Raw genomic sequence first — 15,234 nt, forward strand, 5'->3', positions numbered from 1 at the left:
CTTTGAAGTTCACTACAGTGCTCAAAAGTTAATGATATGTTTTATTCACATGTTCATATTTATTTATTTATTTATTTATTTATTTATTAGGGAAGGCAAGAAAAAAGGCAAGTGGACTCCTGAGGAAGAGGAACAGCTTCAGCGATTGTATGAAGAATACAAGGACTCTGGAGGTGGAGTTCCAGTCATTCACAGTGTCTGTTGTTTGGTTTTTGAGTGTTGACCAGTCTCCTAAATGATCTTTGTTGTTGTTTTGGTTCTTTTTGTTCTTAAGTGCCAGATATTGTTGAGACGATATTACCTTTGCTGAGCAGCAGCCACACTAGACGTGATGTGGTGTCTCGCATGGTGTCCATGGGTTTAGTGGACAGTGTGAAGGATTTAAAGAAAGAAAGGTATGATTCTTTTGTAAAACCTGTAGTTGGAAAGTAAAGTCTGGTAGCAAAGTAGAGACATTTTGCTGCATCCCCTTTCTCTCTCCCTCTTTTTCTTCTCTGTAATATATTTAAATTCAACTGAAACTTAACAAAGCCCTTATTTTTACGTAAGAATTTGTTAGTTTGTTTCATTATTTTTACTATTCTAGTTAGGGATGTAACGATTACCGGTTTGACGATAAATCATGATAAAATTCCCCACGGTTAGTATTACCGTTTCATATTTTAATTATCATTAAAACCGTATTCGATTACCACGATTTGAACAACTCACGATAAATAAATACTGTCCAGCATAAAGCAGAGTGTAACAGTGTCACGAGCGCACGGCAGCAGAGTAGTTAGTTTCATTCTGAGTGAAAACAGGGCGGAAAAGCTGGGAGGTTTTAAAAGAGTGCTGAGGGAATTATACAAATTAATAGATCAGTGAATTAATTATTCACCGCGGAGTTCACGGGAATCAGCTGTAATTCAGCTTTTCCGTATAAAGCGCCACCTGCTGTCAGAGAGTGGATTTACACAGACACTTATTTACATTCTGTGTGCAGTTTCTGTCTGGCCAAAAAACGGACCAAATTTGCATGGCCTACTGTAAATTTTAACCGGTTGAAGAAAAACAAGCTTATGTGGATTCTACACATTTAAACAATTCAGATAAGCTATATAGAATTATTTATGGAGCAGATAAGTGGATAGAGAGTTGGACTTGTAACCTGAAGATTGTGGGTTTGAGTCTCAGGTCCGACAGGGATTGTAGGTGGAGGAGTGAATAACCAACACTCTCTCCACCCTCAATACCACGACTGAGGTGAGACCCTTGAGCAAGGCACCGAACCCCCAACTGCTCCCCGGGCACCGCAGCACCCCACTGCTCCGGGTGTATGTTCACTACTGTGTGTACACTTGGATGGGTTAAATGCAGAGCACAAATTCTGAGTATGGGTCACCATACATGGCCACACACCACTTCCCCTCTCCCCTTCCCCTTATTAATCAATTATCATTTTGACTTAACTCTTTTCATTAAAGGCTGAAATGTGAGGTTTAGCTTTATATGAAACTTTTTCAAAGCTTTATTTGAACATGCTATTAAACTGGTGTCAGTCAAATTGTCATTTAAAATCCAGACCTCATTGGTAATGTTATTGCTTTAGTGATTATGCAAACAAAAAGTCATTTTATTAGCTGTTTGTTGATTTTTAAGTATGAAACTTGAAGTGATTTATGTATCGGTACTTTTTGAACATCTCCAGCACATTTTAACAATACCGTGATAATACTGATAACCGTGATAATTTTGGTCACTATAATCGTGATGAGAAATTTTCATACCGTTACATCCCTAATTCTAGTCCAGTTTTGCTGCAAACTTCAGCTTTAACTTGGCTAGTGGTTATGGTAAAAGCTTTCTTTTTGCCCCAAAAAGGTGAATTCAAATTATGTATTACACCTAGCACACATAGTAGGATTTCAATAAAAATTATTTATAATGTAATTAAACCATGAATTGCATTTTCATAAAGTAATGAAGAAACTCTATTACTATATCTGCCAGTCACAAAATTAAAGCTTAAAACAATAGTTCACCCAAAAATTAAAATTTTCTATTAATTTACTCCCCTTCAAGCCAGACAAGATGGAGGTGATTTTCTTTCAAGATGGAGGAAAGAAGGTTAACGATGGTTTTTAGCTGAATCCATGGTCCTTGGTGATTCATAACATACAAGTCACTGGGTTCTCTCACTTTGAATCAAAAATGCAGATACAGGAAATACAAAGTTAATCTCTGAGATCTTATGAAGCAAAATGATCAGTCTCTGCAAGAAACTGAAACGTATAAACTAGCATCTGTTCGCACATTTGTCATTATTTGACGGAAAACTTGAGCTCCAGGACCATTAGCCTCAGACTATGGATCACAGGTATTAATGTTGTAAATTGTTCATTCTCTTGCACTGACTGATTGTTTCATAAGACCTCAATTTATATTGTCAAGAACTACAGGGATTAATATTGTATTTCCTGTGCCTGCTTTTCTGACTCTCAAAGTGACAGAACTTATTAACTTGCATTTTATGAATCACCAAGGACCATGGATTCATCTAAAAAGCATTTTCAATGTTCTATTAAAGAGAGAAAGCCACCTAAATCGTGGATGACCTGAAGGTGAGTAAATTAACAGCAAATTTCCATTTTTGGGTGAACTATTACTTCAATGAAGCTTGATAGAATGGGTGCTTAAAAAGGGGTGAAATTAAGTTTTACATGTTTTCTGTGATGAAAACAAGTTCTAACACTCATGTGAAATATCAAACAAATAAATCAGCTAGAATGCCCACCAGTTAATAGAATTTTAGCATCTGATAGCTAGGTTGTATGTGGCTTTTAATAAGTTAGCATATATTGGGTTATTTTTATCGGAGTGTCTATTTACATTAAGTGCAAATAGCCCATCTTGTTGGCAAAGGCTATTTACACTAACTCCGCCCACTAACGTGTGACTGCGTTAGTCAACAATAAAAAAAGAAGTTACTTCAACATCAGTTTCAGTGGCGTAGATGGTAAGGCGCATGCTTTTTGACGTGATCGACCCGAGTTCGAGCCCACCTTTTGCCAAAGGTTTTTTTCTCCCTTTTCAAATCTCATATCGCATCAGAAAGGCATTTATTTTCAATTAAAATGAAGGAAATAATCAAAAAGTTGAAAATAAAGTATCGGGTAGGGTTAGGGTAGTTGTAGGGTGGGCTTTATTGTCCCAATAAGGTGGCATCCATTTAATAAATTTGAATTAAAATTATAATTTACACTCAGTACGTTATTGCGTACTGTTTTATAATGTACTACAATACTGAGGTGCAGATAATTGCCACTATTTGCAATTAGTATAAATAGCAGAAAATCTTGCTATTTTAACATAGTGTAAATAGAATCTATTGCTATTTGCACTTAGTGTAAATAGCATATCGTTAAAAAATACTGCTATTTTCACTTGGTGTAAATAGAATCCATTGCTATTTGCACTTAGTGTAAATAGTGTCTATCGCTATTTACACTTAGTGCAAATAGCCGCTGCCTATTTTTATTGGGATTTTTTTTTTTTTTTTTTGTCATAATGACCAGTTGGCCTATATCTTGAGTGCAGCATACAAACTTCATTAAACTTGGTACACATTCTGAACAGTGTCATCAATTGCAGATGCTAGGTGGCATTGTAACTACAAAAAATGGCAATTCAGAATTGTATTTAATTATGCTTTGCTTTATGTGATTGGCGTTACTTTATATGAGTAATTTCTTGCATTATATAATCACTTTCTGGTTTAGGAGAAACTGTCTTTTTTTTCCCCCTCTCAATTGATCAGGAAAGGAACTCTTATCGTGCTCTGGACTGAAGAACAGGAACAAGAACTCCAGGTGCTCTTTGAGGAGTTTAGAGACGGTGATGGTTAGTCTAAATTAAATATATTTTAATTATATTATATGACAGTTATTTCATAATCAAGTAAAAATGCTATTATGATTTTTTTGTTGTTGATTTCATTGCTCTTACTATAATAACCAAAATTAAATGAGATAAAAATAAATGACTGTGAGCAGTCTTTTAAAAACTAGTAAGTCTTTCACAAACTAACTCACTAAATCATACAGTTGTTCCTGAACTAACCTTTGATTATTAGAGAAAAATCTGAATTTATCACTAATTTCAGTGATGTCCATTTTGAAATGAAGCATGTTTTGAACAGTTAAGGTTCATAAAATCTTTTAAAAGAAATTCATGAAATCAGTGTAATTGCTCTCTGGCTTTATAAAACTGTCCCTTCAACATAAGTACAAATAATAATAATAATAATAAGAAGAAAAAGAAATAAGACTTCTAACTCTCTCTTAACACCTGTTGCTATGCCTGCAAAGTCCTTTATTTCTGTTTTCTGTTATTTCCATAGATGTGCTTGGAAATATTCTAAAGCGGATCACAGCCAAGCGTTCAAGGGCACGAATAGTTGACAAGATCCTCAGCATGGGTCTAGTGTCCAATCGCAGAGATCTTTACAAGAAGAGAAAACGCAGTGCTCCTGGGAGGACTACTGGAATGGTGCGTCCATCAACATATAAGTTCTATGGTGCAACATAAAGCTGGGATAGGGCAGCCACATTTCATCCTAAAATTAAGATTTTTTTTTTTTTCTTTTCATGACTTGCATATTTTATTGCATTACACCTTATTGGTGTAATGCAAAATTGATGCACTATGTTGTACAGGAAGTACAATGGTAATAATTAGATTTATTCTGAACTAAAAGAAATGTGCCTGAACCAGGAAAATTATTGCCATTTGAAAATTAACACCCACCAAGCACCCAATGGGAGTAATTGTTTGCCTGTGAATTTTACAATTTTGCAAGGTGGTCATTTAATTAGCATTTAGTTCATAGACCATAGATACTTGCAGTGTCCTGAGAGCCCTTGCAGGTGGTTGGAGGCCCTAGTCTTATCTTAGCAATAAAATGTCTATCCCCGTTAATACTTATGCTCACATTAGATAGGGGGATGAAACTCTAAAAGTGCTGAACTTCTTAGCTGGTAAAACATCTGTGTGTTGAATCACTCAATAATAAAATGTGACATTCTGTAGTTTTGTCTCATATTCATCTTTTAATCACATTTACATTTACGCATTTAGCAGACGCTTTTATCCAAAGCAACTTACATTGCATTCAAGTTACAGTTTTTACATTTTATCAGCTCTTGCTTTCCATGGGAATCGAACCCATGACATTGGCGTTGCTAGCGTCATGCTCTACTATTTGAGCTACAAGAAAGCCTGTTGATAATCATATTTGTAAATGTCTTAACTCCACAGCCAACAGAGCAATTTTGTCTTTACTGTTCCAATACGTTTGGAGGGCACTGTACATTTATATTTGTGTGTGTTTATACATGTCAGACAGAGGATGAGTTCTTTGATTTGACTGAAGAGTCACAGGAGAAGGAACTGGACGTAGAGGAAGAAGAGGATAAATCTGATCAAGATGAAGATGAACAAGACTATGAGGAGCATGTTGGCAACTCAGCCAAAGAAGGACAAAAGAGCATGAGTAGAGACAATGCTTTGGAGAAAATTCATAGTCTGAGAAACATGGTCCAGACTTTACAGCAACAAGGTAGGTACCATCAGGCATAGTTTTGAGATTCTTTCTAAGTGAAGGCTGAGATAATTCCTAATATTTTGTGCGTTAACAGGTCTGTCTGGTCCTGTCCTGTGGCTGCAGAATTCCCTTAACAGAACTGCTGATGACCGCGAGGAGGATGGTGAGTACATAAAACATTAGTGATTAAAGCCTTTCCATTACTTCTTGCAATTCACATATACCCTGTGTCACAAACAAATTTTAAATTATTATAAAAATATTTTTTTTTTCTTACATTTAAGAGAACCTCAAAGAACGTACTGAAATACTAGAAATAAAGTGTTCTTTCTCTCTCTAACTCTAGTGATTCAGAGAATTACGTGAAATAATGCTTTGAGGGACATGTGAGTAATCCTTCTGTACACTCTCAAACCATAGATATAATTGTGCGGATCTGTGAATACTATGAATCTGTGATAGGATTCACAGATCTCCACAAATATAATGTATGTGCAGTACTCAACATGTGTCCGCAAAGCATTTTTTACGGTCTGCATGAGCAAAAACAAGTGTATGAATAATGAAGTGTTCGTTTTCAGAAGTATTTATGTAATTCTCTGAATCGGTAGTTAGAGAGAAAGAACCTTTTTTATTTTTTAGTATTCCAATGTTCTTTATTTTGTTAGTTTTTTTGTTTTGTTTTTTTCAAACTCTGCCTTTTGTGCAGCTGTCAAATAACCAACATTTTATTTTCTATGCACTCTTTCAACCCTCTACTACATCATATTACAATTTAAACATCACAAAGCAAACATTGTCATAATTCATTATCAGTAGCTCACAAGCATGGGCATAAATGCATATTTACTGATTGTACTCTAAAACCATGAGCCTGTAGAACAGAGCCACATTTTTACTTTGAAAGGTGCTGCGCTCACATTATTTAATTAAATCATAGCCTTTAATATTTAAAAAATCGCATTTGTCTGTATCGTATTCCTTGTTTTTTTTTAAGACCTCTTAAAATTATAATTAAGATGTTTCTTATACAATTTATAATTTATGACCTCAAATTTCATAAATTTTTATTCAAACACATGCTCCTAAATATATTTTACAGTTCACACACATCTATTTTTATTCACAAACGTGAGTAAAATGCTCACACTGTTGAGGTCTAGACCAGTAGGGTAGGGCCAGTGGTGTGATAACATAAAAGCAGGCATCATTGTCTTGCTTCAGAGGCAGTGTCATGTGACATGAGATTGACCTAATATATCTACAAAACCCACAACATCCACACAAGCCAGTAAGGAATTGAACTTTCGGAGGAAAGGTTTACAATTCTTTGTCATTTAGCCAGATACTTTAAAAACAAAATAACAAAAAATATAATAAAATACCTAACTACATAATACCATTATTGTTAGAAATTGCAACAATATAAAAATAGAAATATAATACATTTATACATTTTAAAATTTTTATTAAACAATAAATAAACAATAATATCCTGGCCAGAGGAGAACTGGCCCCCCGACTGAGCCTGGTTTCTCTCAAGGTTTTTTACTCCATTCTGTCACAGAGGGAGTTTTGGTTCCTTGCCGCTGTTGCCTCTGGCTTGCTCAGTTGGGGACACTTGATTTCTAGCGATTTATCGTCACTTTGATTTCACAGATACTATTTAAACTAAACTGAGCTAGACAATGACATCACTGAATTCAATAATGAAATGCCTTTAACTGAAAATTGAGTGTTTAATCTTATTATACATTACTGACACTCTATCCTCCAATTTGATACTGTTAAGTGCTTTGACACAATCTGTATTGTTAAAAGCGCTATATAAAATAAAGGTGACAAATTGTCATTTAGGAATAAGATCACGTGGGTATATGAATTGAAATCTTTAACGATTAATGGTGCATTTCTACCTTTATGCGCATATTACACTTTTATCATGATTCACGCTTCAAAATTGGATTGTTGCATTTGTCTGTCTCCTGGTTGGGTGGAGCTAATGACTATAATTTTGAAAGTTGTGCAGCTTGATTTAAAAAAAAAAAAAAAACATACAATATATGTATTGGTGACTGTAGGAAAAATTAATGCACTTTAGTCAAAAGGTGGTGCTACAGACCCTCCTCCATGCCCATTTTTTTAAGCTTATGCCTAATTGTCAGCCTAATTGTGAGCCACAAAAACACCCAAAAAGAGTTAGTTTAATGCGTAACCAAATAATTACACTCGGAGGCCATCTTTGAAAGGCCTTTTTGGCTGCTATTTCAGTCAGCTTCAAGTACAGCTCCTATTTTGTTGAATGGTGAAACATTAAATTATCCGAAGCTGTTCACCAAGCTTACGATTCAATTTCATTTTATAATTCACCAATGAAATCTGGCAACAACTGTCTCATAGAAGTTGTTTCTAATGCTCAAATAGCATTTTAAAAAGCCTGTTTTTTTTTTATGCAGGACCAGTTAATGAAGCATGCATCTCAGAACACTGTGCTTCTGTATCAGCCAGAGCTATCAATGGCAGCTGCAGTAATGTGACGACTTAGCCATTGGCTCTTTTATTTAGAAGGCGGGACTATTCCACCATATTGTACATTGTTTTCTCCCATTCATAAGTAAAATGAGTGCACAGTCTTTGTATATCTTAAGTTTTTGGTGTTACTATGGCAAGTCTATTTATGATATAAAAAAATCATTTTACAGTTTTACATCAGTCATGTCATGAAGTGAATCCGAAATATATAAGAATATGATTTCAAAGCCTTTTGTAAATGGAACATTTCCTGCTTTCAGTTGGTGGTGCTATTACTGTGACTCACAATAATCACATCTATATGTTTAACCTCCTTGATTATGCATATCACTCAAGTTTGATCTAAATCACTCAGTGCACACAGAAGATGAGACACTTCCTGTTTCCTTTTTTCACCATAAATCTCTCCTTTCTGTTGTGCAACAATTTCAGATTCAAAAATCTGTTCAGCATCGAGTTTGATTTTGATCACATGAATCTCCTAGGAAGAGTGCTTAAAGGTTTACTACATGCACTTTCAGAACTACACACTTCCTGTGCTTGGGCCTGGGACATTAGATTTCAATCCTAAAACAATTTTTGTCATTTTCAAATATAAAAATGTTTTCATAAGTACATGTCATCCACTCCTAAAGCAAAACAGATTAAAATGGTAACACTTTAGTATAAGGACCAATTCTCTCTATTAACTAGCTGTTTATTAGCATGCCTATTATCAACATATTCATTGTTTATTACTACTTATAAAGCTCATTCTGCATGAACATTCTATATCCCTAATCCTACCCAATACCTAAACTTAACAACTACCTTACTAACAATTAATAAGCAGTGAATTAGGAGTTAGAGGCAAAAGTCATAGTTAATGGTTTGTTAATGGCGAGAATTGGAGTGTGACTGATTAAACTTACAATAAACAATACAGCAATGTAATCTCTTCTGATTTAAAAAAAGTGGAAATTTCCCCCCAAAAAAATTGTAATGATAGTATTAACTATATAGCCAAAAGTTTTTAGACTCCCTTTTAAGTAATTGATTTCCCATTTCAGTAACTGCTGTGAAGTAAAGGTTGACCAATAACGATAATATATTTTTAAGATTCCCGAAAGCTCAAATTGAAAAATCTAGCGAAGGAAGGAATTTGGCCAGGATTATACCCCTACCCTTGACGAGTAATGCCATGCGATTTTTAATATAGATATTTTTAAAATAGAACTAGAAACAGAAACGAGTGCAATGATTTCAGTTTGTTATATTTACATAATGTCGAATCCATTGGAAATGAATGTAATAGAGCCTGTTTGCCTAAAGTGGTGAGGCTTATCATACAGGAAGAAGCTCAAACCATAAATGATTCTAGAGATCCATATTATACAATGTATACAATCATATAACATGACACAACAGCTAAATTTGAAAAGGAATTCCACCAATGCTTATAAATTATAGTCTATTTGTTATCACTGCTTGCGAAACAGACGGCAAAGCCTGCGCTGTGCATTAGTGGAAGCTGTGGAAACACACATTTTCTATTTGATGGTTTGTTTTCTTCCCCAGCACAGATCATCCATATGCTTTGTTAAAACGGAGTTTAACCATGACACAAATGAAATATAAATTCAGAAAAGATAAACCACTCTCTGGCCAACTTGAATTTGGCTATTGAGATTAAGTAGTACTTCAGCACTCTTGTAAGTGTGAATAAATATGATTATACTTGTCTTTGTCATGTTTAATATTCTGTGCCCCCGAATTACAGTTTTGAGAAATGTTCACAAATCCCTTGGCGAGCAACGTGGTTACAAGTTTTTCCACATATGCAAAAATTTCAATTTAAAATATGACCCCTTTTTCTCCAGGTGTTTCTCATCCTGTGGCACTGGTTCCTCTGACAGAGGAGAATGAGGATGCCATGGACAACAAGACCTTCCAAAAACTTCTACGCACAGTTGGCATCCGTGCACCCGCAGATGGACAGGTTGGTTTGAGCTTCAGAAGCTTCCATATTGCAATAAAAGTGATTATTTGAAGATGCTCTACACTATGCTATCATCTCATCCAATGTGTCATTTTATCAGGAGTCTTTCTGGAGAATTTCTTCCAGCCTGAGCGTGAATCAGCTGAGGTCATTAGCAGCATCTCTTGACCTGGTTGAGGAGACTGCAGCTGAAGAGGCCTCTGAGGGAAACAAGGAGAGCAGTCTGACTGTCGAGATGGAGGATGATAATCAAGACATGAGAGCTCAGGCACTGAGAGCTTTGCTGTTGTCACGCCAGAGGAAATATGCCTCTTCCAAATCAAAGGGTAAGCATGCAACATTTTTGGTGATGCCAATGTTGATCATTTTATTAGAGGCCAAGCAGTGAAAGTGTAAATTATCTGTTAGTTTGTTCTTTGTCTTCTTTTACTCAAGTCTGTGGCAACCCCATAGAAGATGAATGGGACACAGACAATTGGAGCATTCACAGTAGCAAATCCTTGTAAATCCTCTAGTGGCGTAAAGGATTTTTTTTTCCTTCCCATTTCTGAGGTCATGCTAAGTCGAATGCACTGATATGGTTTCAATTTCTACCATATAGACATTTCACTGCTATTTTTAAATTTTCTACAAACATCACCGGAATGCTATTTTTATTCAAATGTTATAGCATTGGTGTGCTTGGCCTCATGATTGCTGCTTGTACAAGTACTAAGTGTATAAGTTCTTACTTATTTGGTAATTACCAATTAAATGATTTTCTTTGTCTTTTTAAGACTCTCTATCATGTGAGGGCAGTTCTGATACTGTGGAACAAAGGTGAGTGCCAGTATCGATGCATTTCTTTAAGTGACCAAAAATTCTGAAGGTTCACGCAAAACATGACTTTTTTACATTTCTACTAAATGTGATTTTGATTATTTGTGTTTCAGTGATCATATAGAGGAGAAAATATCAAAGAAGAGAAGAAGAGTGTTGGATGATGACGATGATGATGATCAAAGAGGTAATGAACAGCATCTTAAAAGCTTATCTAGCATTTCCATAAACTCAAAATGAGAGGAAAATGAGGTACATGCTACTTCCATCATAGGCGTGTATTAATCTGGTATTATACTTTTATTTTGAAGTTGTGATGAACAATTAGCATATTTCGAAAGATAATGTATTCTCCTGTGTTGGCACAGGTTTATAAATGAGTCACATTATAAATCTGATAGAATAGTGTGCATTGTTCCCAGTTGAACATTATAAGCAACTGGAGTTTGAGACGGTCCGCGTATATAAATGATAACTGTTTGTGTGGAGCAGCATTTACCATGTATGGAGCCACTCTGAGATGCACGTAACCTACACACACATAAAAAAGGGCATATTAAACCCGCAGAGCATATATTTAATTGAATCGCAGCACAAAAAGAGAAGAGATTTGGAGAAAATCCTGAGTAGGGATGACCAAGTAGACTTCTTGGCTGTAGAGCACTCTCTAACAGGAGTTGGTTTACCGTTTTGGGGGGGCCCAAAGCAAAGTCAAGACCCACATGCTCCACCTGAGCATTACCTTTGTAACATATTACTTTGAATTGCACAGAAGTGTTGAATAGAATGAAGTGACATTTAAAATCTATAATTACTTTACTTTGAAATACATACAAAAACCAAACCAGTAGAACAATGTCTACTATCGTAACATCAGCCTTTTACTCAGTGGCGGTTCTGGCTTATTTGGTATCAGGTTTTCAGAGACTTTGGATAAAAAAAAAAATCTTTCAAAAAATGGCCCTTATTTAATAAGAATCACAAGCTGAAGTGTAGTGAAAATATTATTGATTTTTATAGGCTTTGTAGATCGATAAGTTGAGTGACTCTTGAAGGACCAGCAGCACATCCTTTTGTACTACTCTTTCAAGAATGTGTCTTCCAGAATCTGGCAGTAAGTTTTTGGTGTTCATTTTTAGTCCATCTCTGCAAGAATTTTCAGGATAGGGGATGGACTAAAGATTATTATCTGTGTTTGGGTGCAGGGCTCTTATGATAGTAAACATATACACTTAGTATCCTACAGTGGAAAAAATAATGCAGTGACTGGATTGGACTTCACATTTTTTAATTTGATTATATTTAAACAAAATTTAATGATTCATTTAAGGTATTTGTGAAATTTTGAAGTGTATATCAAATAGAGACATCTAGAACCATTTTCATTGCAGTGGTTGATTGGTAACAGTAGATATCTTTTATAACCAGTGTATGATGCTGAAGGAAAGTGCAGTGATTTCCTATATTTATCTAGGTGACTTTTTTTTCTTTTCTCTCCTATAGATATTTCCGATGTGGAACCTTTATCCAGGAATAACAATGAAAGAAGCATTGATTCCGACCACGAGAGTCCTGCTGCCCCAGCTAAGCGCAGATATAAGAGAGTGTTAAGTGATGAAGAGGAAGATAACTAGAATAGGCATAATACAATAATAAAATGCCCCCCGCCTTTTTTTGTTTTAAGTGAATTATTACTAAGTCATCAATCTACCTTTTTAACTTTTGTAGTTACCTAGGAAAAGAACTTTTGGCCATATTTGTGGTATTTTACTATTTTGGGAAATCTTTGCAAATGTAATTTCAAACGTCTTGTTCTACACGCTTTTTGGTTTAGTGTTGATAAACCAGCATTCTCACTTCAGTGTCAGTAAAAAAATAATTGCTCTGTTATCTCCCATTTCTATAGGCTTTGGCTCAGTGTTTACTGTTTAATTCTTACATTCCAAACGAATTGTTGAAGAATTTTGCTCTTATGGGGTAACTGGCTGTGCTTTTTGTATGTTAATAAAATTTACTGTATGAAACTATCAGGTTTCTAAGCAGATTTTCTAAAACCCCCCTCCCCAGTTTCTTCTAAACATCCTCCAACATACACATCCTTTAAGATACAAATGTGAAGATATATTTACTTAAGCAAACTTCTAAAAATTAAAAAGTTCAACCGTTGATTTCAGAAATTTTTTTAATATCTTCTATACTAATAAAGGCTCAGAAAACAGTCTTATGTCTTGATGGTGTCTTTAATAATAACACATCTCAGCAGCATTCATCATACACAAGTGCCATACACAGCGCTCTAGACTTTTCTCTGCCTTCAGCAGTGCTCCAGAACTGCTTAACACTATGCGCCACTGACATCTATTGGACACTCTTGGTTTTACAATACATATGCAACATTCCCCCACTTTGATGACTCCCTTAATAAACAAACTCCAGCTGGTCCAAATGCAGCAGCTAGAGTTACATATGACCATATTAGCTTGGTTCTGTCAACGTTGCACTGGCTCCCTATTAAACGTATACATTTATACATAATCTTGTGTGTTGTGTTGCAGCCTAGAATTAAACCACGCCATGCCAGTTTTGTCTGGCCAGAGGAGAACTGGCCCCCCAACTGTCGCCTTTAGCTTGCTTAGTTGGGGACACTTAATTTCTGACAATATTGTCGACTTGATTGCACAGATACTATTTAACTGAAAAGACCAGGACAATGACAGCACTGAATCAGTGATGAACTGACTTTAACTTAAAAGCTGAGTGTTTACTTGCATTATCTATACACATTTTTTATATAGTACTATTTATACTGTAAAACTGCTTTGACACAATCTGTACTGTATAAAGCGCTATATAAGTAAAGGTGACTTGTCTTCAGAGAGCAACAAAAATGTGTCATGATCTGATAAGAACTCTGTGCTTTCATCTGTGCAGTGTGTCCCTTGGGTTTAAGGCTATGTTTCCACTCTCCCTTAAAGAACAAGCTATGCTACACTTGATTGATCTTGCAGAGGATGAACATAAGGGGTCTTGTAGTATAGGACTAGGGCTGAATTTTGATGACAGTTAGAATATTGTTGGCTGCTCTCTAAAGCATTTCATATATTCTCTCGCGCCAACTCATCTTTTGTTTTCCATTTTTAAATTTAAAACAATGTAATTTTAATAAAGCCATATGATTATTTTACATCTTTTTTTTTGTAAATAATGTATCATGTCGAGTAAAGAAAAAACATATTAAAATAATTGCTTTATTCCAACGCTAGTAAAGATTTTACACCCAAACCTCCTGTGACCAATTAAAATGCCAATTTAGATTAGCAGATTTTGTTTTTACATGATTATAATGTTGACTGCGTAATGTGACCTGTTACTAGTGGTGTATAAAGTACCTGAAAGCCATACTCAAGTAAAAGTACAGATATCGTACCAGAAAATGTTTCTGGTAGAAGTTGAAGTCACCATTTAGAATATTACTTGAGTAAACGTCTTAAAGTATGTGATATTTATTGTACTTAAGTATGAAAAGTGTGTTTTTTATATTAAATGTACTTAAGTATTGAAAGTAAAAGTACAAGTAAATGCAAAATGGAAAAGGAGCAAATAAATATATAAAAAATGTTCATACGGAGTAGCAAGATTGTGTTTAGTTTGAACTCTTTTGTCCATTTTGTATCTTTGGGTAAGAATAAGAAGCTCTTTATCCGGTAGTGTCTTTCATTCCAACACAAGAAAACATTTCTGGAATCTGCATCTGAAGTGATATTTAAATGTATTTACACAGTTCAGTGTAGCTCAGAGGGGACATGGATGCATTTAACCTGCAGTTACAGATGCATAAATAGGCCTAATGTTTTGTTTTTTACATAAAACATTGATTTGAAATAATTTAAAACATGAAAATAAAATAGTCGAAATGTGAAATTAAAACTGTCAGTAGGTGGCAGCTAGTGACTGTTAATGAGTGAGTCATTGAGATTTAACAGATTCATTCAAAAAGCTGATTCTTTCAATGAGTAAACACCCATTGCTCAGAGACGCAAAACAGTGCTGAGATCTTTGTTTGGAACTATTTTCATTGGCAAAATTGAGCAAAACCGCAATATTGTATAAAATTATTACATTTGTTATGTTGATATCTGGGGGAAAAGACACTCTTTGTGTGATTGCTAACTATATTAAATCATATAGAAACACTTTTGTAGTCTCCAATTTAGAATGCCTTGAATTTTTTTTTTAATAGACTAATTAATCACGTGCATAGTGTGGGCAAATTAAGTCTGGTCATATTACATAGAATTACGGGCTGGTGGTGGTTCACAAG

At 35.0% G+C, this 15,234-nt stretch overlaps 1 protein-coding gene across 1 annotated transcript in view; it reads left to right on the forward strand.

Annotated features, from left to right (window-relative positions):
• The window catches only part of timeless (timeless circadian clock), a 73,028-nt gene extending 59,894 nt beyond the window's left edge, over window positions 1-13,134 (forward strand). Inside the window, exons 20-30 of the mRNA XM_079396480.1 lie at window positions 91-173; window positions 275-395; window positions 3,800-3,882; window positions 4,382-4,530; window positions 5,383-5,599; window positions 5,679-5,747; window positions 9,976-10,094; window positions 10,195-10,420; window positions 10,871-10,913; window positions 11,027-11,100; window positions 12,417-13,134. Of these exons, the coding sequence (XP_079252606.1) occupies window positions 91-173; window positions 275-395; window positions 3,800-3,882; window positions 4,382-4,530; window positions 5,383-5,599; window positions 5,679-5,747; window positions 9,976-10,094; window positions 10,195-10,420; window positions 10,871-10,913; window positions 11,027-11,100; window positions 12,417-12,547 (1,315 nt within the window). The 3' untranslated portion in view covers window positions 12,548-13,134. The remainder of the gene's footprint in view (window positions 1-90; window positions 174-274; window positions 396-3,799; window positions 3,883-4,381; window positions 4,531-5,382; window positions 5,600-5,678; window positions 5,748-9,975; window positions 10,095-10,194; window positions 10,421-10,870; window positions 10,914-11,026; window positions 11,101-12,416) is intronic.
• The last annotated feature ends 2,100 nt before the right edge of the window (window positions 13,135-15,234 follow it).

Source organism: Barbus barbus (genome assembly GCF_936440315.1).
Source record: "Barbus barbus genome assembly, chromosome: 37".
NCBI lineage: Eukaryota > Metazoa > Chordata > Actinopteri > Cypriniformes > Cyprinidae > Barbus > Barbus barbus.